The 25,123-nt window shown below is 39.6% G+C and overlaps 1 protein-coding gene across 4 annotated transcripts in view; it reads right to left on the minus strand.

Moving 5' to 3' along the window:
* sl (small wing phospholipase C gamma 1) overlaps window positions 1-25,123 on the minus strand; it is a 140,886-nt gene that overhangs the window by 13,625 nt on the left and 102,138 nt on the right. For all 4 annotated transcript variants that reach the window (XR_011044319.1, XR_011044318.1, XM_068372781.1 and 1 more), the window contains exons 16-22: window positions 24,486-24,545; window positions 21,932-22,123; window positions 18,894-19,012; window positions 18,613-18,730; window positions 7,164-7,367; window positions 803-917; window positions 266-414 (exon numbers count right to left, since the gene is read on the minus strand). Coding sequence is in view for 2 of the 4 variants with exons in the window: in XM_068372781.1 (XP_068228882.1) it covers window positions 266-414; window positions 803-917; window positions 7,164-7,367; window positions 18,613-18,730; window positions 18,894-19,012; window positions 21,932-22,123; window positions 24,486-24,545 (957 nt within the window). In the remaining 2 variants the exon portion in view is untranslated. The remainder of the gene's footprint in view (window positions 1-265; window positions 415-802; window positions 918-7,163; window positions 7,368-18,612; window positions 18,731-18,893; window positions 19,013-21,931; window positions 22,124-24,485; window positions 24,546-25,123) is intronic.

A 25,123-nucleotide genomic window follows, 5' to 3' on the forward strand; every position in this document is an offset into this window, starting at 1 on the left:
ATGATAATAGGAGAAAGATCTTAAATCAGGTGATGGCAAGAAGAATGGCAAGAAAGAATATCAACAAGAGGTCTTCGATACTTTTTGAAACAGCGTAACACAACATAGGGAAATGAGTGTACAAAATATGAGAGAAAGGGAGCAATGAATACTGAATATATATATAAAAAGGTGATTCAAAACATATAGTATAGACTTTCACATTGAATTACTGAAAAAAAGAGAGGAATATTCTCTGCTAGAGTGTTTTTGTTTCCCCTCTAACCTTAATGTTGAGATGCAAAGGTACTGGGTTCCTGAGTGCATCAACATCTGCTGGGTCATAGTCTTCATTATTTTGGAAATCAGGCCGAAGGATATAGCCACATTTGCCATTTTGTAAAAATCGTCCCTCATTTATCTGCATGGCTTTATCTGGAAATATTTCAGTTGAATAAATTTACAGTACTGCATATAAAACACAAAAGGTTTATAAACCTTTAAGAAAATAAGTAATGATGAGGCATGGCTTGTCTGTACATATTTCTACCTTTAATTTTTGGATATCCGTAACTAGATAATGATGTCAGTTTCCTGAACATCCACTTGCCAAGAAAACACTCTAGCTAATAAGCAACAAAAACAGCTTAACTCATTACTGAAATGAGCAATGATCTTTCTCCATCTTGAATATTCAATTGTCAAAAATACTGATTTAGTTTTGAAATTACATCAAACAATAAATGTAAAAGACTTTCATTGCATATGAAGCACACAAAAAAACACTGAAAAAAGCACAATCAATATTCCTAAAGAAACTCACCTCCAGTCTGATAGTTCACAGATACCATCTGACATCCATAATTCCACATAGGAACTGGATTGTAATTGGAAGAATCTAAACGCGTTGCTTTGGGATACACTCTACTAAAGCCAATCTAAGAGAAGGGAAAAAAATTATTACTGTATAATCTAGTTGAATCAATTAATCATATTACTAGTGAATAAAAAATGCATAATAAATATTTTCCTGATAAGAAATGGGCAACATAATTGTGAATTGTAAACAATAAATCTATTTACTTTAAATAAAAATCTTAAAACGTTTGTTTTTGTATACAGTACAAACAATTAGCTCAGATAGTCATACCATGGATTACATTGGACGATCATCAAGACACTTAGCGAAAAAGTAAAATGATACTGCTGCCCAATCATGGAGGAGGAAGAGTAAACCTCATTTGAAGAAACTGCTGGTTAGTAGGAAATTATTCATCTAAAATATAAAACCTCCTAGATGTTCATATCATACCATTGAGTCACATTGTCTATTATCTACTTTGAAAAAGCATTGACAAAATTAGACAGCAGCTACCAGACTGTGATGATGTCATCAGTTTAGCCTCATCATTGGTGTATGAAGTTAAAATCCTTCATCTGTAGGTCTAGTATCATCTACTATCCCTTCCATACTTGGTAGTCTAGGGGACTATTAGCTAACCTAAAGGACCAAGCAGTTTTTTATATAGTGCCTGAGAAGTTATCAAATTTTTTTGTTGATGTTTGATCCTCTATCTGATACCTAAACTTCAACCCAGAAAACATTCTTTTGATTGAAGGAACTTCAAAAAATATTCAATGCGTTTACCCATTATGGTATACCAAAGTACCAACCTCTATTTTAAATTGTGTACAATTTATGATTTTTCCATGCCAAGCATAATTTTGGCCCCTGTCAACAAGTTGCTAATTATAAAAGATAAGTTTGAATAAACCATCAGAGATCATATTATTATGCTTATTATATCAGTACTGAGCATGTAAAGTCTTTTTATAATATGCAATACTCAAAAACTATTTTCCAAAAAATGTATTTAAATCAGTAATTTTTTAGATTTTACTTGGTAAGTGGTACGAAGCCAAGATCTGGTTTCTGTCTTATCAGCTGTAATCACAAGTTCTCCAGATTATTCACATACTGTGCATTAAGATGTCTTCCCCTGGCTTTGTTGGCAATTACTGCTTGTAATGTGCATGGAAATTGTTTCTGGGATATCTTTGTGTATCAAGTCAGGGGCAATTTAAATTACTGTTGTGGGTGTTCCATTCACGATACCACTCATGGAAAAGTATGTTTCAATGGTTGCTGATCAAGTAAACAGTTCTAAGCACAAAAGGAAACTTAGTGTAGTTCAGAGAAAAGGCCAGGGAAAACTAGGCTAGTTGATGACAATAATAATGACACACCTCCACCTTTGGACAATACACAAGTTCAGCCATCTTTCAATAATGATGAGCTTCATAATCTCTTGACATCACTTGCTTCCTTTATTAAAATTCATAAGTTCAAAGATTCCTCTCTTAATAATGGTAATTCTGATCTTTCCAACCCGATTGGCAAGCCTAACCTAACTCCTTAAGTTCAATCTAATGTTAAAAGCGTTTCCTTCAGTAAGGGTTCTGAAAGTACGCTGCACATTACAAATTCAAAAACCTTAAAAAGAACCTCAAATTGTTTAAATACTTTAGTTCCTTCTGCTGCCTGACCCATGTAATACTACAATCTTAATCGCTCTAAAAGACAACTAGATTGTGAGGCAGAAAACCAAGTGGATAGTCTTGATCTTAATATCCCTCAACTCACTAAAGTAAGCGCTTTTAATCATTCTCATAGTATCTATGTGGATGGCGTGGTATATCATATGATTTCTTTAAATTCTGAAGGGGTGAACGAATTTTCAACTAAAGTCGATCAGTTTCAATTAAAGTTGATCGTTTTCATCATGTTTCAGACAACAGGTTATACAAGCTCAGCCACTAGCTCATCACAAATTACGGGTAGCAGGTTAAATATTTGTGCTAGTACGTCTACAGTCAAACAAGTCCTCTACACGCAGGAGCAGCTACCCAATTATCAAATGGTAAACAAACTAAGAAATTAGCCAATTCTCAATCAGCTCATCCTAAGGTAAAGGAAGATTAGGAAGAAGAAAGCTCGAGAGATAATCGAGCCAGGAAGTGTCGCCTTATCAAACTTTGTGTAATCTTATTACTGAGAAATACCCAAATAAATTTTTTAAGGTAAGTTTGGAATCATCTTATTCTACCAAATCTGAAAAAGTGGCTACTTCCAAGATAGTTTACACAACATAACTTTCCAACTTCATGATGGATAATTAAAAACACTATCTCGGATTCAGAAAAAAGACTACCTATTCAGGTTCACATTTCATACTCAAGCACAATTTAACACAGACTTGTACAAGACTACTAAATTACCTAACCTTTCCTTAGATTTTGATTTGATAGCCAGCCTTGACCCAATCTTTGTGCCTCATAAAATAAAATCTCTAAATTCAGGTTATACGAAATGGTGAACTAAAGAGATATAATAGGTAGGTAATCAAGTAAGGAGCATGTTTGAATCACTTTCCTTTGGAGATTCTATAATAAAGGTTATTTCTAGTCTCATAGAAATTTGCAGGACACCAGGATTTGAATGTAATTTTAGATTATCTGACCTGGTTTGATAAAACTGTCAGATGGAACCTCCAAGGCATTATCAGCTTTGTATGTTTTGTAATAAAGGGAAGAGAACATACATACATCTGTGGTATGGTTAGTTTCAGAGGCACAAAAATGGAAATGAATTTCTACACCTATTCTGCAACTAATATTCGATGGAATTAACATTGATGGAGTAGTGACTCAAGTAGAAAGCCGAACTCTTGAGGTCTGTTTCTAGATATACACAAACTCCATTTATGGGTCAAATTTCTCAACTTCAGGTGTGCCAACAAAGAGGCTGTTTTGTTCAAGGAATGGTACAACAGAATTCAGTTACAATACAAATTCCAGAAGGATTACTAACCAGACTCAAATACCTTATCGAAGAACAGTATAATGGCCCTTACCACCAAATTCCAGTAAGGGGAAGACTGTTCCACCTCTTCCCTGTACTATATGAGAAAGCCTAATGCCTGACCTGTGGACATTAGCTATGTTCAAAGAAGGTTACTAAATCCCTGTAACTTCTAACCCTCTATTATCAAAGAAACCAATTATGTATTCAAGTTATCTTACCAATACAGTAAAAGCTAAGATGCTAAAACTAGCAATTGTGAAACTTCTAGAGAAGGATGTGATAGAAGAGATCACAAACCCTACCCCTGGGTTTTACAACAGGTTATTCCTAGTTTTCATAAGCTCAGGAGGTTGGAGACCAGTTCTGGATGTCTCGGCATTCAACAAGTTCACAACATTCACAAAATTCCCAATTAAAACACCCTCAACACTTCTGGGAGCGATCAAACAAAAAGATTGGATGTCCTGGATTGACCTCTCAAATGCATATTTCACATTCAAGTTCCTCTAAATTTAAGGAAATATCTTCACTTTGTCATTGGATCAAAGGTTTATCTGTTTGGGTGTTTATGTTTCAGGCTCAGGAAGGTGCCCCCGGTGTTCATCAGAATGATGGTCCCCATCTCAAAATAGTTAAGCTTACTGGGACAGACTCCTGTACCTGGATGATGGCAAACTTTAAACAATTCATTGAAGAGGTCAAAGTTCAACAAGTTTGGTTTCTCAGGTTGTAGGATTGGTTAGTCACAGTCCATATCAAGATATCCCTCCCTGCTCTGACTCAGAACATTCTACTGTATACTGTATTTAAGAATAAGCATAGCAAATGTTCCTTTTCAGGTGTTTCTGTTGGAGAAGAGCATAAAATACTTTCTTCTTCTGCTACAGAAGTTCCATAAATAAAAGCCCAGGTCCATGCATATGTGGATGAGGCTTCTAGAAGCCATGGCCTCCTTAGAGAAATCAGTACCACTGGGCTGCCTGAAAATGAGGGTTTTTCAATTTCATCTCGAGTCACACTGGAACAAGATGACCAATTTACATTCCATGACTATTCTACCAACGATAAACCAACTTCTGCTACTAAATTAATGAGATAATGACAATCGGTTGTCACAAGGAGTCTCTGTGGAGTTGAAAATCCCAGACATATCTCTGTTCACAGATGCATTACAGTAAGGGTGGGGAGTAACTTTGGATCATTTACATCTCTCAAGGAAATAGACCCCGCAGTTGATAAAACTAAAAATCAATTGCTTAGAGTTATTAGCAATATTCAAGACTTCAAAATCTGGAACCGCTAGTAGTAGGGAAGACAACGTCGGTGTTTTCGGACAATACGACAGCACTACCCTACGTCAGGAACCAAGGGGTTATAAGATCTCCATTCTATCGTGAAACATGTTGGAATAGATCTGTACATTTCAGGTATTATAGAGGATGTATTCAGATAATTTATTATTGAAAGACCTCCAGTAGTGGGGTAAATTTTCTGGAATTTGGATACGGCTTTATTGTATTCAAATGGGACAACTATTACCATGGACAAGTATGAGAGGAATCATTCTAATTCAAAAGTTAATTCAAGCAAAATGAAACTTGTTAGTAGACCAGCTAAGGCGGAAGAATCAGATTTTGCCAAACGAATAGTCTCTATATCTGTTGATATGTCTAGAGACTTGGAAGGGGTGAGGTCGCCTGAGCGTAGACATCTTCCAACATCACTGAACAAAAAGATATATGTTTTTTGTTACACTATACCAGATCCCTTACCTGGGAAGGTAGATGCAGTGTTACAAGACTAGAAAAATCTGAATTTTTACACATCCCCTCCACTTGCCCTGATTCCGGTGTTTAATTAAGTTCAGCATCTCTGTGATCAGCAAGATGATGCTAATAGATCATTTTTGGCCACAGAGGGAATGGTTCCCAAATCTGTGGCCTATGCTGTCAGAGCATCTCAGAAGGTTGCCCTAAAGAGTCAATCTGCTCAAACAACCAATCTCAAAGATGATACATCCAAACTCATCCGTGCTACATCTGACTGCATGGGGACTATCCATGGTCCTCTAGACTGTCAATTATAAGTTTTAAAAGAAAGTCCATCAACAATATATATCAGACAATAGAAGTTTTATTTTGATTGGATCAAAGCAAGGAATCTGTCCCTTAAACATTTTCAGTTTTTTTTTTACTAGAGACTTTCTATTTTAGCCATTAAGAGATGTAGATGCAAACTTAGTTCTATCGTGAAACATGTTGGAATAGATCTGTACATTTCAGGTATTATAGAGGATGTATTCAGATAATTTATTATTGAAAGACCTCCAGTAGTGGGGTAAATTTTCTGGAATTTGGATACGGCTTTATTGTATTCAAATGGGACAAGATTTATACCACTGGAAAATCTATCGCTTAAGTGATATCACGACCAAAATACTTTTCCTGTTGGCATTGGCTTTGGCTAAACAAATAAGTGAATTACAAGTGTTATCTGTCAAGGTAGGCTTTGGGGAACACAATATGATTTTGTCTCTTCTACCTTCTTTCAGAGTCAAAAATACATACTCTAAGGCCGAGTCTGCCTCAATCCATTCACATCCCTTCACTAAAAGTGGATGAAAGCAGTTCAACAGAAAATAGATTTTGTCTAGTAAGAACCATACAGGTGTAGTCAGACAAAACAAAAGATAGTAGAGGTAGTGTGCCCAGAGTGTTCTGTAGGATTAGGGTCTCTAATTGCCCACTGACCAAAAAAGCTATGAAAAGGGTGCAGATATTCCAAGCTATGAAGAAAGTGGGAGTGACCTTGCAAGGGCAATTTCGGGCCATCCAATGGACTCGAGAGACTACTGCTGCTCATAATTCTGCCAATCTTTGTGTGGGAGTCTGTGCTTCAATCCCACCCACAACACTGGCTGTGGTAGCCTAGTGATAATGCAACCCCATTCTCCTTCCCAGGGATCACACAGACACACTGTCAAGACTAGACAGCTTAGGAAAGTGTAATGGACATTACGCAGCAGATTAATTTTGCCTGAGTGATCCATCTGAGAAGAGACTATAAGTGAAAGAGTGGGTAAGACAGAATCAGAAGGAAATAAGTCATACTTCACCGAAGCCCAAAGATGAGACAACTTTTCCCGGAAGAGAAGTCCCTTGGATGTCTTCAACCAAGCAAACGATAAAGAGCGAAGTTAGCATCCCAACTAGACTGGCTATATTAGTGAACATTCGGTGGATTAAAGTTTTACAAAGGTGATCCCACATGGATACCAAATTTTAATGGTGAAGATCATTGTCTTTCATTATAAACATACCTTATGATATTTGAGCAGACCAGGTGGTTTGGCAGTCATATGCCTCTCCATTTTGTGTTCAGGAAAAGAGGAGATTTCATTATGACAGCCACCAAGAGTGAAGCTCTTGTTTGGGTCAAAAGGCACACATCGGAAGTAAACTACCAAATCACTAAGTTCTTTCTTTATACGGTTTTCAGATTCTCTCTGCTGCCTTGTTTGCACCTGTAATGAAAAATTAAAAACATTATTAAAGTATGGAATATTGTTCTTTCCTTAAAAAATAAGATGATTATACTACATTTAGGTGCAAGTAATGATAACAAGAAAACTATAGCTGAAATGAATTTTAGGCACTAGAGCCAACAGACATAAACCAAAGCTCTACCCAAAGTTAGCACAGCAGTGAAAATGTTGAACTCAAAACTGTAATGTGTAAAATATTAACCACACAATCAGTTGAAAGACAATCTTGAAAGAAAACCCAGTTACAAGCAAAAGTTTTTTGTTTTAATGCAAAAGTAAAATTGCATATTATATCACACACATTACTACAAAATCAACATAAGCCATCCAAGTGACAGGATCGTTATCATACCTTAGCAAATCCATGAACATTTGAGTCCAATTTTTTTTCTTTCAGTGCATGCAAATATGGTCAAAGCAAGATTTGTGGTGATTGGCAGGGATGAAAAATGTAACATGCTAGTCAGTAAAGAGGTCATGGGGTCCATGAGAGGAAAGTCTTGATGTGAAATCAGTACAGTGCACCTAATGCCACATATGAAGCTCAAGATTACACAATACACACTGAACAAATAATGATTGTCTTAAAACTACAAAATAAAATTGGGGGGACAGGAAAGTGGAGAACCTTGTTGAGGTATATCCACAGGTCTTAAAAGAAGTAGAACATCCCTTTTATCTTAGACACATTCTGAATTTAAAAACAGAAATTGAGAGAACAGTAAAGAATGTGCGTGGATGCAGCAGTGATGGAATGGAGAAAGATAGCTAAACTACTGCAAAAATAGAAATATTTTAGCAAAGAGCAAAAGGACTCATGATCTGTTCATAAGATTTATGCAATTCTATAAAAGTATAAAATAAGATTATGAAAGCTGTATCTATAGAATATCAAGACTCTTGGTCAGAATTTGGGAGCCGCTCATATCATAAATGAGGAAATTTGGGAAAGATGAAGTCCAAATCCTGGAAAATAGACTGAAGTCTTAAAGTTTGAGATAGTTTGGAGATGTTATGGAAAGGGTTGACAGTTACTGTAGTAAGAAAACCCATAGTTGTAGGAATAGCAAGACAAAGACCCTATGGAATCAATAAAAAAGTGGATAAATAGAGATCCAAGCCTAATGGTATTCAGACAGAAAGAGCACAGGGCCAATCAAATGGAACAGACTACTTTCATGTCTAACCTATTGACAGAAAAAGCAGACATTCATTTTTTGTATCAGGTATTTAGAACATACATACATACATACATACATACATACATACATACATATACATATATATATATATATATATATATATATATATATATATATATATATATATATATATATATATATATATATATATATATATATATATGTATATATATATATATATATATATATATATATATATATATATATATATATATATATATATATATATATATATATATATACATACAATAATTAAATGAAAGGCTAGGAATGAAAGGAGGAAATGATATCTATAAGATTTCAAACTTGAGAAAACAGCAAAGACAGGATTTGAGGCAACTGGGAGTTATCAAGGATAGGGATGGAAATTTATTGCACATTGATGAAGACATTAACAGCAGATGGAAAAAATATTTCAAACAACTATCAAATGATCATGAATGGGAGGTAAATCAGTTGATGTTTGTGGATGATACTGTACTGGTTGTAGACTCGGAAAAGAAGCTTGGCCGATTAGCGACAGAATTTGGAAGGGTATGTGAGAGAAGGAAGTTGAGAGTTAATCTGGGTAAGAGTAAGGTTATGAAATGTACGAGAAGGGAAGGTGGTGCGAGGTTGAATATAATGTTGAATGGAGAGCTTCTTGAGGAAGTAGAGAAGTTTAAGTACTTGGGGTCTGTTGTTGCAGCAAATGGTGGAGTGGAAGCAGATGTAAGCCAGAGAGTGAATGAAGGATGCAAAGTGTTGGGGGCAGTGAAGGGAGAGGTAAAGAATAGAGGGTTGGGCATGAATGTAAAGAGAGTGCTGTATGAGAAAGTGATTGTACCAACTGTGATGTAATGATCAGAATTGTGGGGAATGAAAGTGACAGAGAGACAGAAATTGAATGTGGTTGAAATGAAGTGCCTGAGGAGTATGGCTGGTGTATCTCGAGTAGATAGGGTTAGGAACGAAGTAGTGAGGGTGAGAACGGATGTAGGAAATGATTTAGCAGCTAGAGTGGATATGAATGTGTTGAGGTGGTTTGGCTATGTAGAGAGAATGGAAAATGGCTGACTGCTAAAGCAGGTGATGAATGCAAGAGTTGATGGGAGAAGTACAAGAGGAAGGCCAAGGTTTGGGTGGATGGAGGATAGATGTAAGAGAGACAAGAGAGCTTGCTAGAATAGGAATGAATGGAGAGCGATTGTGACACAGTTACGGTAGGCCCTGCTGCTTCCTCCGGTCACCTTGGATGACTGCAGAGGAAGCAGCAGTAGGGGATTCAGCATTATGAAGCTTCATCTGTGGTGGATAACGGGGGAGGGTGGGCTGTGGCACCCTATTAGTACCAGCCGAACTCGGTGGAGTCCTTCGTCAGGCTGGGAGTGTAGAGGAAAGGCCCCCTTTTTTTCTCTTGTTTGATGTCGGCTACCCCCCCCCCCAAATGGGGGGAAGTGCCTTGGTATATAGATAGATAGATCAAATACTGAAAAAGAGAGAGAGGAGCTGAAAGAAGCAAAAAGGGTGAAGGGGCCAGTGATGGAGATAATGATTACAGGAGTATACCAGGAATTAAGTAAAATGATAAATGATAAAGCCCGAGATCCATCAGTTTCAAATTGAAATGGACAAAATACTAGCTACAGAGGGGATGAATGGATGCTAGATTTATTATGAGCAATATGGGAAGTGGAAATAATGTCTAAAGATTGGGAGGAGAGTCTAATGGTATTTATATTCAGGCAGGAAGGTGATGTCATGGATTATGGTAACTACAGGGGGATTAAACTAAAAGAGCATGGTTTAAAAGTTTTTGAGGGGGTGCTAAATGAGAGAATGAGAGATTGTAAAGATTGGGAAACAGCAGTATGGTTTCATGAGGGAGAGAGGGATTTTGGATGCCATCTTTATAGTAAGACAGCTACAGGTAAAGTGACAAGAGGAAAATCAGAAGCTGTTCTGGGCTTTTGTTGATCAGCAGAAGGCTTATGATAGAAACCAAGAGAAATGATGTTTTGGTGCTTGAGGAAGAGCAGTCATGGGGAAGTTATTTTGTATTGTAAAGATGATGTACAAACGTACAAAGACTTAAGTAATAACAGCTGTTGGAGAAACAGAAACCTTTGAAGTTAGTGTTGGATTACACAAGGGGTCAGTCAGCATTAAGCACATTTTTAATTGTGGTGGCCATGGATATGTAAGTGAAGAGATCAGAAATGGAGTTGTGCGAGTTGTTATGTGGAGATAATTTGGTGATTAACACAGAAAATGAGGATGACTTGCAGAGATCTACAGCACAGTAATAAAACCAGTGTTAATGTATGGATAAAAAACATGGGCTCTAAGCCAAAAAGAAGAAGCAAAGCCAGAGAGAACAGATAAGAATGCGGATGTGGATAATGGGAATATCACTGGTTGAAAGATTGGAAAATGATGAAATAAGAAGGGCAGGCATAGTGAAGATTACAGAGGTGATAAGTGTGTCACGACTGAGGAAATGGTACAGACACTTGAAGATGAATGGTGAGGACAGAGTGAGGAGGGCATAGGAGGAACCCATCAGGCAAAGAAGATCAAGAGAAAGGCATAGAATTAGATAGGGAGATAAGGTGAAGGAAGACATGGAGAGAAGAGGTTTGGTAAAAGAGGATAGAAGGCATGGGAGAGGGCACTTCAGGCAATTGACCCCTTGATGTAGGGATAACGGTGGGAGAGATGATGATATATAATGCACAGTTCTTCAATAGTTATAATTATTGTCCCACTTTATATGTTTGCATTCAAAACAGTTTTCTTATACCTGTATACATTTCTATATATGCATTAAAAATATGGTTGCAGTAGGGCCTTATTTGATCACAGAAATTGATATGCAAGTCTTACAATTAAATTTGGATTACCATAAGGCACCCTTTCTCTAAACTTATCAAATTAGGGTATATTATTCCTACTTTGACCTAAAGCCTTTTCGGATGCAATGGAACGGGCTCTTGCAATGCTGTGTCAATTTATATCTCCTAGTCTTATTATGCAATCAACTCTGGAGACAGGTTATAATATTTCCCTCTTACAGCATACAAAAAGGAATAGAAATCATTCAACCTACTACAATAAACCATCCTGCATTTATAATCATTTAGCGTATGTGGCATTTGGTTTTTAAGCTAAATCACAATCCATACGTTATTGGTTAAATTTGCCTTTTGAGTCAAGATTTGAAGTGTAAAATGGTTAAGGGGCCACTTACCAACTAATAGCTTTATGTGATAGAAAGAATATGGCTAAGGTGCAAGAATATATGAATACCAATACTGTAGCTAAGAAACAATTGACTGAAGCCCAACAGTCAAAGAGAAAATGCTCTACTACAACCATAAATAAAATATGAGATTCAGTGTAAAAAAGTATTGAAAAAAGGTTTCAACACCATACAACTGCAACACTTAGAATCACAAATACTACAATTAAAAATAACAAATATGACAATTTGTCCTAAATTGTATTTTTCCTAGCTATACAAACCTGTAATCATTTAACATAGGAATTCGCTTCAGCTCAGCTGAAACAGCCGGAGGGAAAGAAAAGCAGGCAGTTGTGCTGATTGGTTGGCTGGCAGTATGGGGCGGAGCTTAGCTCCCCCACCCACCCCACCGCCAGCCCGCTCTCCTCATTCAAACGCTTTAGGCTCAATGTGGCACATGAGAGGGGTGGTAGAGGCGGGCATTTATATTAAATTACTACGGGTTTGTATAGCTTGGAAAAATACAATTTAGGACAAATTGTCATTTGTTCCGATGCGATATACAAACCTCGTAATCATTTAATATAGGAAGACTCACTGGTTGGTGGCAGGGCTCCCTTTGCTGCTTGTGGATAGCTAACTGCCCGGATATAGACCTGGTCTCGAATGAGAGCAGAGGACTAAATCCATCCACCCCTGTCTCTTGACCCAACATGATGATGATGGGGTCCGAGAGATTGGGAGCCGCCGCGCGATGTGTAAGAGCATCGCGCGACCAGAGAGCATGAACGTAAGAGACACTCGATCCTAGGGTCACAGTGACTGGATGAACCTCCAAACCCAAAAGGCAAAGAGTTTATACATCCACCATCTTCCCTGCCTAGCAGAAGACAGGGGAGAATACTTGTAAACAAACTCTGGGATGACTTGTCTTGATGTACGGAACTCCAAGGGAGGAGACAGAGAGAAAGGCGGATCACCTGCAGACTGCTTTCACACTGCCAAACATACCATAAAATCAAGACAAGAGACTTCCCTGTCCCAGAGGAACTGGAAAGGTCAGACAATAGCTTGAGCTGCTACCACAGGGCCAAGAACAAAGGTGTCCAAGGACTTGTGCGTAAACTCCCTCAAGTAAAAGGCCGTAAAGGTGGTCTGGCGTATCTCAACGCCAACCTTCAGCACTTGGGCCACTGCAAGACTTCTCTTGAAAGCGAGTGTGGGGGCAATGCCCCTGATCTCGTGAGCTTAAACCCTCGCTGGTGCTTGGACTCTTGAGGAAGTCTCATACGCCTTGCAGATGGTCTCATGGATCCAGAAAGATATCGTGTTCCTCGACACCTCCCTCTTGGTTCTGCCGGTGCTAACGAAGTCGTCGACATTCAGGTCTGAGATGGCGAGTTCGCTCAAGATAGCGCCGGAGACACCTGACAGGACAGAGAAGCCTCTCACCTGAACCGCCACATCCAGTAAGGAAAGAATAGTGAAGGCCTCGAACTTGGGATCGTGGATCGCTGGGTTCTGAATCTTGGCCACAAACTCTGGCACAAAACTCAAGGATATCTCCTTCCAAACCTCTGCATGAATGACATTACAGGAGAGGTCGTGTAACTCCCCGACTTTCTTCGCCGATGCTAAGGCTAGAAGAAAAAACAGTCCTAAAGGTCAAGTGCTTGTTTGAGGCACGGCTCAAGGGTTCATACGGAACACGAGTAAGCGACCCAGGAATTAAGGTGACATCCCACTGGGGAACTCAAAGTTCCCTCGGGGAACGCGACTGTTCGAAGCTCTTAATGAGCATAGAAATCCCCAGGGAGTTGGAGATATCTACGCCCTTCAGACGGAACACCATTCAAGGGCAGACCTGTACTCTTCAATGGCAGAAACTGAAAGGAGCTTATCTCTGCGAAGAAAGACTAGGAAGTCTGCGATCTGAGTCAGAGAGGCTCCGACTGGAGAGATACCCCTTCCACTACACCAATCACAGAAGACCAACCACTTCCCCTGGTAGACTGAGGAGGAGGATCTTCTAAGGTACCCTGACCGATCATCAGCCTCGAGTTCTGAGGAGATGCTGGATAGTCTCCACACGTGAAGTCTGAGCGACTGCACTGCCTAGTGGTACCTGTTTGACAAGGGTTGCCGAAGGAGATTGGGCCAGTGTGGTAGCTCTCGTGGTGCCTCGACCAGGGGTGACAACAGATCAGGAAACCACTCCATGTGTGGCCATAGTGGAGCAATGAGAGTCATCCCGAGTCCTGGAGCTACTAGGACCTGGTAAAGGACTGCCCGAAGCAAGCAAAAAGGGGGGGGGGGGACGTGTAGCAATCAAGTAGATCCCAAGGATGTTGCAGTGCGTCCTCAAACGCAGCCACGGGATCTGGTACTGGAGAGCAAAACACAGCAAGCTTGGCGTTGTGCCGTGTTGCGAAAGGTCGATGCATGGTTCTCCCCAGAGGTCGAGAACTCTGGTTTCTGCGACTTAGGGCATCTGCCCGAACACTTCTCTTACCTGGAATATACCTGGCTGACAAGGTTACGTGTTGACTCTGCCCACAGAAACACCTGCCTCATCAACGGCTGCAAGGGACGTGAAAGCGTGCCACCTTGCTTGTTGACGTGCACGACCACGGACGTGTTGTCGCTCATCAGCACTACCGAGTGCTCTCTCTAACGGGCCTGGAAATGAAAGAGTGCTCTCGAGACTGTCATCATTTCCAGCACGTTGAAGTGCAGGTGTTTCTTCTCTTCCAACCACACACCTGACACGACCAAGTCGCCTAGGTGTGCACCTCAACCTTCCGTGGATGCGTCTGTTGGTCGGCCTAGGTGTGCACCTCAACCTTCCGTGGATGCGTCTGTGAACAGACGGAACTGAGGTGGAGGAGGGTTTATGAGAAAACCTTCTCATGAGGTTCTCCTCGTTTAGCCACCAAAGGAGATTCTCCCTTACCTCGCGTTTCATGAGGACCGGACGAGAGAGAAGATCGGTGACTGCCGACCACTGCTCCTTCAGACACCACTGAAGGGAGCGGAGATGGATCCGCCCGAAAGGAACGAGCTTTTCCAGTAAGGAGAGGTGACCTAGAAGAGCTTGCCACTGGAGGGCTGGAATGCCGAGTCGATCCGCATTCCCAGATACTTCATCTTCTGCTTGGGAATGAGGTACGACTTCTCGCAGTTCACCATGATCCCCAGATCACGACAGACTGCCAGAAGCGAGTCTCGATCCTGACTCAACTGCTCCTGCGATTGAGCGAGAATCAGGCAGTCATCGAGGTACATCAGTATGCGGATGCCCCTCGAGTGGGCCCAAGCTGCTACCGTCGTGAACACTCGCGTGAACACTTGGGGACCTGTGCACAGTCCGAAGCACAGTACTTTGAACTGGTACACCGTGCCCTGGAAGGTGAATCGCAGGTACTTTCTTGACGACCGATCAACTGGTACTTGAAAATACAAGTCCTTCAAGTCTATTGAAAGCATAAAGTCATACTGCCTGATGACTAACAGCACAATGCGAACTGTTAGCATCTTGAACGCAGTTTGCTGAACAAAGTTGTTCAATGGCGAAAGGTTGATGATCGGTCTCCAACCTTCTGGTGACTGATCGTGTACGACTTCTAGCGCATCCTTCTCCAACATTTCCTGGACCTCCGACTCCAAGGCAAGAGCCTTCAGGGATGGTAGAGCGTATGTGGAACGCTATTGGAGTGGAGGATAGGGGGGGCCGATGAAGCACGAATGGGGGCTTGTACCCTTTGCGAAGGGTCGACACTACCCATTTCTCGGCCCTGAGGTGCTGCCACATCACCCAATGGTGCGATAGGCATCTTCCTAGCCTCTGCAGCATGGGAAGTGGAAAGCCAATCTCAGCGTTTCCCTTTCCCTTGCTTGCTTCCTGTGGGCTTGGCTTGACTCGGCCTGGCTGCGGACGGTTTCGCTGGACCAGGTCCCTTGAAACTCACGGCTTGCGCCTTGTGGATAATGGAGTCCTCCGAGTCGAAGCGCCATTTATCCCGTGCGGCCCAAACTTCCTCTGGTGGAAAGAGAGAAGTTGCAGCTCTAATAGGAAAGTTCCTGAGTGCCAGGGCCTCTCCTGAACCAATCTATCTTGCCAAATGAGTGGATACTGCCTCAGGTTTTTTTGAGGATCAGATTGGCATACTGGGTAGCAAGCTGGTCCAAGAGAAAAGCAACAGCTTTCCCACCAGACAAAAACAGGTTCCTGTACTGCTCCATGTGTTCGGGGTTAGCGAGCTTGGTGTCCCGCGCGAACAATGTGGCCGTACCACACCAGTGGTCGTGCCACGAAGCAGCCTTGAGAGCAGCTACAGAGATGAACTCCATAGTTGAAATCTCAGAGGCCGAGAAAGCCACTCTCTGGGATTTCAAGCTCTTGACCGAGGAACCCCCAGCAAGCGCTCCGACCGCGGGGTCGAGAGGGAGAGGACAAGACACTAAAGACTCTGTGACATAGTGCCTCTTCTGTCGCTGGAGTGGTTGAGGGAGAAGATTGTTCGAACCTTGGCCTAAGCGAGTCACCAGGTCCTGCGATCTGGTCACTCACTCGGTCCAATGCTTGAGCAGCCTGTCTCAACCAGGGTAGTGGGAGGGGCCGTGAACTGCCTTCGGGAGCTCCCCATAGGATCTCCAAGGCTGAACACTTATCTCAGACACTACTGCAGGAGGAGCCCTGAGGTCATTAATCTCACGCATGACCTCTAGGAACTATGACTCCACCTCGGGATCTTCCGTATCCACGGCCGGTGAAGGCCGTGGAAGTGACTGATCCCTCGGTCCCGCTACATCCGTAGGTGTAAGGGAAGCGACATGCTGCACAGATGATGACATCCCCCATGAATACCCTTGCTCTGGTCCTAGGACCAAACCAGGCGTGTATTCAGGAGTCAAGGAAGGACTCTGGCAGGGTTCATCCCCGACGGAATGCATTGAGGTTCCCACTGCGACCGAGTGCGTGACTGGTTGCTGCGAGCCCCACGAAGCTCCCGAAGGAGCTTGAGTGCTAGCGGGGTTGCTGGGAACTGCAGTGCTCACACCAGGAGGTGCAGACAGGTTAGTCGCGTGAGTGGTGTGCGCTTCCTCACCTGTTAGATGGCCAGAAAACATGGGGGTTGCTGCATCTCTCGTGGCTAATAAGCGCGAGAGCTAGCCTGATCGTGCACGACCGGCCCCCATGCCGCGGGCTGAGCCGCGAGGTGGCTCCACACGTGTCGCGTGGGTCGAGTGCGCGACTGTCTGGGCCTGCTCACCTACTCTATTCCCCACTCTTTTGCTACAACTAATATTCCTTCCACCGAAAAAAGATCAGACATACCGTTAGCCATACCCCTAAACACGTGCACGTCTTTCAATCTTCCAAACATTCTTTTAGTTATCAACACATAATCCATTAATGCCCTTTCTACTACTCTTCCATTTGCCACTCTTACCCATGTATACTTATTTTTATCTTTCTTTTTGAAAAAGCTATTACTTATCACCATCTCTTGCTCAACAAACATATCTACTAGTCTCTCACCACTCTCATTTTCACCTGGTACGCCATAGTTCCCAATGACACCTTCTACCTCTCCAGCGCCCACTCTAGCATTTAAGTCACCCATGACAACTACATAATTCCTTCTACCCAGTCTACTGACTTGCGGGCAAAGCTGTAAAGAATTTGCCATCAGTCGTTAAAGAAATCTCAGTGATTAAAACCTTACTCTCCCTTGTTTGAACAAGGAGTCCTGCAATTATTTTACCCTTGGAAAAAGTTTGCATTTTGCCAGGAACAAATGTTTTATCAGGTACATAGTCAACAACAACAGGGGCATCAGTGAACATGGGAGTCGATAAAGTTACAACCCAGGGTTGCCAGGTTTCCTAAGTGAGAAAAGGCCAACTTTGATCAACTGCAGCTTTAAGAAGTTAAAAAAGGCCAAAGGTATAGCCTTTAAGGCCAACCTTTTATGATATTGCTAAAGGCTAACCAATTTCAAATAAAAAAGGCCAAATTTGATGTCTTTAGCTGTAAAAGGCCAACCTGGCAACCCTGTTACAAACTCTATTACATTCATGTGTGCATCAATAATCGTATCATTTAAATGACGTTGTTGAAGCTCACCTGCCATATCTAAACGGCGTCTTAACAAATTTAAGTCAAGCTTACCTGATAATCCGAGAGATGCCCAAAATTCCCCCTTCTTACCGGGTAACGTGTCGTCATCGGTAATAGCAATCTGTCGAGTGTCTCTCGGGATCGCCGAAATAACAGAAGCACTAAGGTCAACCGCTCCCCCGGCGAAACCCAAGAAAATCCTGACAAGCTGAGAATCCGGGCTTCCCAAAATGGCGGCCAGGATTAACACTACGGCAAGGAGAACCTTGAAAGCAAGGTTTTCCCCTCATGTTGAGCAGAGCGTGTGCGGGTTTACGGAAGGTGACGAACGCCACCCACTGCAACGGCCGCCACGGCCTGCACAACATCGCATTTTAAAGAGTAACTTTCTCCTTCATAACAAAGACCAATCACTAGTACACAAGCACAAGAGAAGGCAAAAGGCGTAGAGAGCGGAGAGTAGGCAACCATCCACATTGAGCCAAAAGCGTTTGAATGAGGAAAGCGGGCTGGCGGTGGGGGGAGGCGGAACCCATACCGCCAGCCAATCAATCAGCACAACTGTCTGCTTTTCTTTCTGTCCGGCTGTTTCAGCTGAGCTGAAGCGAATTCCTATATTAAATGATTATGAGGTTTGTATATTGCATCAGAACTAAAAAACATTTATAAACTTACCACATCACTCCTATTTGCCATGGCATCAATTTTCTCTTTCCATTCTCGGGCTTCTACATCAGATGTACAACCTAATTCTAAAGTCTGTGATGTTTGAGGATTGGAATGTGCAGTCACTCTGTAAAAACAAGCAATTATGAGTTAACTCTTTATGGTGGCCTTCAGTGAATTACCTACTTTTTAGAAAAAAAAAATTCCCTACTGTATGCAAGATATTTCATACCTTTATGATAATTTGACAAATCAAATTAAAGTTGAAAAGAAAATCAGTAATCACTTACCTGATGATGAACAGAATGCCCCATCGATTAGCTGAGCTCACCCGTTCTATTTTTGTCTCTGCTCCTCGTATATCCAAGCTTCCTTTTTGCAAACTTCCTAATATTTGATTGTCCTCACCCTGCATAGGGAATATCAAAATATTAGATTAGGAAAATTATCAGATCTAAACAAGCAAGAGCATTGACAGGCAGGAACTCGACTAAACCATTGTATGCATTTTAACAGCCAAAACATTAAACAGTACACATTTAAGTATACTGTGAATAACAAAATCAGTATAATAGTCTCAAGCACTCTAATGTGTATATATTACTATTTGTATATGCTTTATTAGTTTAAATGCAAACCTCTTCATCAATAACAGTTTGAAACTTTAGCAAAATGGTATTTGACGAAATGTCTTCAGTGAAATAGATGATGGGAATGGCTGATAATCTATACAGAATGGAGGGGGGAAGTACAGATCAAAGTAGCAAAAATCCGTTAAAATAAGGTCTTGACAAATCATATCAACATTTCTGATGATAATGCAACGAGCCTTTTTAGACATCGTGAAATGAAAGCAAAAAAAATCTCTTTGGACTGGTTTTTACTTTAAGAAACAACTCCTATGAGGAGGAGAGGTCTATCCCTTTGACAAAAGCAACTCTGAGGAGCCTCTCTCAACAAAGGAAGACAAAGAAATCCATGATCTGCTTTAAAGATGATACGACCAGAGAAGAATCCCTTATACAGTATCAACTGTAGAGGATGGCCCACTTTCCTGGGAGAGCGAGGGCCATAGAGAGTTGTCTTGGGATCACAGAAGGCCAGAACAGGATACCATTTGGGATGAGTCCATCTGGGAGCCACAAGGGTTAACCTGAGTCCTGGAGTGATCCCCCCACAGTATATGTTGTACAGCAATGTGTAGAATATAGAAATCCACTTTAGATGGCATTTGTGGACTATGAAAAAGCTCTTGATAGTGTGCACAGGCCATATTGTGGAGAGTCCATCGTTATTATGGAGTTCCTCTTAAATATGTTAATTTCATTAAGTGTGTTCATGCACATAGCAAGTGCTAAGTTAATATCAATGGAGTCCTACCAAATTAATTTCCAGGGAAAAGTGGACTACTCCAGGGGAATGTGTTGTCACCTATGTCGTTCATCCTCCTCATGGATTTTGTAATGCATAGAGCATTTAGGGATGGTGGAAAAAGACTGGACTGAATTGGTTATAGGAATTTAGCTGACCTGGAGTATTCCGATGACGCTGTCTTTACTAGTAGAACACCTGAGGATTTGCAATGTATGCTTACTAGAATGCATGAAATATCACATGAGGTTGGGCTCAAGAAAAATAGGAGAGATTATGGGAACAGAATATGTAATTGAAGATGAAATATCATTGGAAGAGAAAGGATTAATGAGGTGAAATCTTTTAAATATTTGGGAACTATGATCTCTAATACAGGGACTTTAGAATTGGAATTTAATAAAAAAAATTTAAAAAAAGCAAATCAGACAATGGATAGGTTAAGTAAAATTTGGAAATCAAATCGCCTGAAATTACATATGAATATCAGGCTTTATATTAGTTTAGTGAGATTGGTGTTACTGTATGAACATGAGTCGTGGTATGGCAATTAATGAAACCATATCCAAAGATTTTGTAGATTTGAGAACAAAAGCCCTCAGAAGAATATTGGGAGTTGAATGACCGGACAGGATTAGAAATTAAACTATAAGAGAGATTACTCAAGTGCCATATGTGGATGAGATTATGGTGAGGGGTAGATGGAGATGGTTTGGGCATGCTCTTAGCATTGCCCAAGAGAGATTAGTTCACCAAACTTTTAACTGGGCTCCACAAGGCACTAAAAGAGTTGGAAGACCCAGCCTACATGGCTGAGGACTACGGAGCGTGAAGTAGGAGACAATGAATGGAGAGAAATATTGATTTAAAAGCTCAAGATAGAGACGGCTGACAAGATCTAACCAATCCCTTTGTATCATTAGGCGAAGAAGATGATGATGATGATAATGACACAACCTGAGTCATTTAATCAAGGGTCTCGTCTCAACCACCCCACAATTTCTGACAATTAGAAAGTGATGTAAGCCGTTCAAGCAAAGAATAGTGCCCCTTTACAGTAGTGTTGCCTAGAAACCTATCATGATGTAATCAACCTATTTTCTTTTTAGATTGTCTGGTTGTAGAAAACAAAACAAAACTAGGAGTAACTAATTTAAATGACTCAGGTTTGTATAGCTAGAAAAATTACAAATAGTTTTACACATATGTAGTTTTTGTTATAGAAACTAGTTAATCTAATTCAGGAAATTTATAGCAAAATAAATTGTTATCCACCACAAAAATAATAATCTTTATGATGCAAATGGGGATAAACAGAATTAAGAATAATCATCATTGCCTTGACAGCCAAAGTACATATACCTCAAATGGCAGCATATAATTGGTTTTGTTAAACTGATCAATAAAATGCCTATCAACAAACACAAACTGGAGAGTCTAAAAAGATAGATTTCATTTGGATTTTTGAAGTAGTATCCAAATGAGTATACATTTTCTCAGGAGAAAACAATTGCAAATTATAAAATTCAATTTACTATTACCAGATAAAAAACTGCTATGTCAAGTAACCCTTAGAAGCATGCATTTAGTAAGTAAATTACTGCTACGGCTACGCCCCAAAATTGGGGGAAGTGCCTTGGTATATGTATGTATGTATGTATTAAGAAAACCATAAGCATGGTTAGACCATAGCCGCAATAAATAGTGCAGTACTCAATTATGGTAATTCTTTACTAAATCTGATAATGCAGAAGTGCCATTTCTTATCGTCTTCAAATTTCTGTCACTTCAAACTCAACTATAAACAAACTAAATCAACTGATCTGAAAAAAATCTAAAAACACTATCAAGCATCATCATGCAAAAAAGAACCCACTACCTATTAAGTGCCATGCAACAGAAAACACTTAAATTCTAAGGTCTTAATTCAAAATGCCACAGGACAAATTCAACACACCCTTTCATTTACGTTCTCTGGTTCAATCTCCTCAACGTAAGTTGCTGGGAACCAATGCTGCCGCTGCCCGCCATAATCTCCTTTCCACCATTCTCTTTCTTCTTTATTTACATTCTGGATGATGGCATGCTTTGGGAATGTCAGCTCATCCTCTTGAGTGGCTTTGTAAGAATATTTAGCTTTCACATGTATCTGTGAAGATTGTGTCAAATGGACATACAACATCTTATAATGAAACAAAACATGGATACAGTATTCATAACACTACTATTAAAAGATACATTATCAAAAATACATTTAGTGTTAATCAATTCATAATTCAAAATCTTTAAAGTTCTTAGTCTGTAAAATAAACATCAGGTAATTTTTGTTTAAAAAAAATAAGGCATAAAACAATCGAGGTTTTGGATATTTAGCATAACTGAGCTATTAGTATACCTATTGAGAATAACCCACATATTTCCCATTTTCAAAAATGTTAAAAGTTTTTCGGAGCAAAAAGACCTTTTATAAATACAAGTTTCAAGTACAACTGATAAACTACACAATAATCAATATATTTCATGGCTGTCACTGATAAACCCAAATATGAAGATTTCTACACCTCTCAATTCTTCGTTTGGATACACTTTACTATATCAATCTTTACGGGTAAATACTAATCGGCAAGCATAGTGCATCACACAATGATTCATAAACTCCAGATGCGTATATAGCTTTACAAATTCCTTGATGTACAGAAAGTGACAGTACACAAAATGAGACAAGAAATTTATGCTTTACTCCAAAATTAACAAAGCAGTCCTGATATGTCTGTTTACTAATGCAATTTCAACTTATAATAAAACTGTCCATTTGCAGAAAGTAATCTAAAATAACAGAAGTTACAAAGAATGTGCTGTAACCTGCCAAGCCATAAAACCATTTACAAATTTGCAGTCTGGCTGATGTCACTTAAGGTCAAAGAAGAAAAGAATAGGACTGGCTTATTATACACAAAAGTACCAAAATGCTTCGGAGCTTTTGTGAGGATATATTAAATGAAGAAATGTATGGTGGAAATTTTCTATTAACTGATCAACCAACATGACTAGTGTACAATTCCACGTATAAGATGACCTTTACATTACGACAAAGTCGAAAATAAGGTGAAATTTTAATGAAATTAGGTCATATCCGTTATATAAGACTACTGGTGAATTACAAAACCATCAGTGTATAGGCTAGCATTTGCTATATCCTTAGAAATCCAAAATTAAATTAAAAAAAGGTGAAATTATGTTACGCTTTTACTAAACACCCCGCCTAATAAAGGAAAACATTGTTTTGTTTAAGTTTCATCACCGATCGTAAAGGACAAATGAATGCATTTACACATGTATAGGTTAGCTTTTGCAACAACAAATATCTTACCAGTATTGGCTAGGTAATGATCATGGTATTTCTCGGTCGACCTGTGACGCCCGGTGAAAAGGGTCCTTCCTTACACTTTTCTGATATAAAAGTGTAAAGAAGGACCCTTTTCACCGGGCATCACAGGTATCTCCTCAGAAATAGATTTTTCCTTTGTCAAAATCCCTTTACTGTACTAATGTTCTTTTTGGGCTCAAGCCATGATGTCCTGATGGAAGGTTCTATTAACTTCCTGATGGAAGTTAATAGAACCTTCCATCAGGATGTCATGGCCATCTCACCTAAAAATAAATGTACTGATGGAAGGTTCTATTAACTTCCTGATGGAAGTTAATAGAACCTTCCATCAGGATGTCATGGCCATCTCACCTAAAAATAAATGTACTAAGAGATTTTTTATCATGTTTTTCCTAAACACGCAGCCTAGAACAGAAACCATTGTTTTGTTAACGTTTCATCAACGATCAAAATGAACAATCGCACATATTTACACATCCAAGTGCTAAGTGGTGATACTAAGGGCTTTTAGTAAAGATGATGTTATTACACATATTTACCATGTCAGATGAAATTCCTACACACGTTGCAAAACAAGAAAACCCTTTTGTTTGCGTTTAGTTAACTATAAAACTACTGCAAATGACAGTACAATAAGTTTATGGTCTTATGATTGTTACCCTGTTACCAACAATAAATGTATACTGTATTCCATTTCTAAATAATTTTTGTAACTTCAGCTCTTAGTCAGTTTAATTTCTTAACAACTTATAGCCCCATCAACTATGAAACCACTAGCAAAAAGAAGAAAGTATGAGGCTAGTTTTGAATAAAAAGTTATACAAACAGCCAAGTAATCGAATAATTGTGCTACCACTAAAACGTTCGACGTGGCAGAGATGATAATGCGCAACTGGAGAATTAAAAATTTTCATGTCCAATAAATATATCTTTATCCTTTCCATCTTTTAATCAAGCATATACAGTATAGTACCTTCACTATCTTAAAATTACTATCCATAATCAAGACTTCGACAAGACCTAAACCTGTCTTTGATCTAAATCTTCATCAAATGCCGGCAGCTAATAATAGAATAATATCCATAACCCGAAACTACAGTAATCAAATTACAGTACTACTTACATTGCTAACATACGCAGGGTCAGCTCCGTTATCGTCTGGAGGGTATGCACCGAGAGGCATCTGAAGAAAAAGCAATTTTTAATGCACCTTAAAAAAAAATTTCTGTGTACGTGTGTTATAAAAATATCCACAATTGGAAAGAATAACAATAGTTTAAGTAATCTGATCTTTTAAAGGATTTTTCAATAAAAAAAATAATTTACCAACACTTATCTCTCTTTAAAAACCAAATAACAATTTGTGCCAAAATAGAGTTACACAAACTGTGATAAAATTTTAAGCCAGCACATTGCTATTTCATGCAGTAAGAAAAGTGCAACGCTACCAATGAAAATTAACCTCTTAAAATGTGGAACTAATAAACTTTCAATTACCAGTGATACTCCCTCCTTAGCCCATCAAGATAAAACATATATATAGATAACCTCCTACAGAGCCCATGTAAAACAGTAAAATATAAAACTTTTATACAACATACACTCATACAGTACGACATTTTTATAACAAAAATCACACATTTTTAAGTAATTTGTATTTTTCCTAACATACTTACCTAGAACTACTATCTTAGGAGTTACTGGTAACTCTTCCCAACCGACCAGAATTTTGTGTAGTTTACCCTATTCCCATTTTCTATG

The sequence above is a fragment of the Palaemon carinicauda genome, chromosome 4, assembly GCF_036898095.1.
Source record: "Palaemon carinicauda isolate YSFRI2023 chromosome 4, ASM3689809v2, whole genome shotgun sequence".
Lineage (NCBI taxonomy): Eukaryota > Metazoa > Arthropoda > Malacostraca > Decapoda > Palaemonidae > Palaemon > Palaemon carinicauda.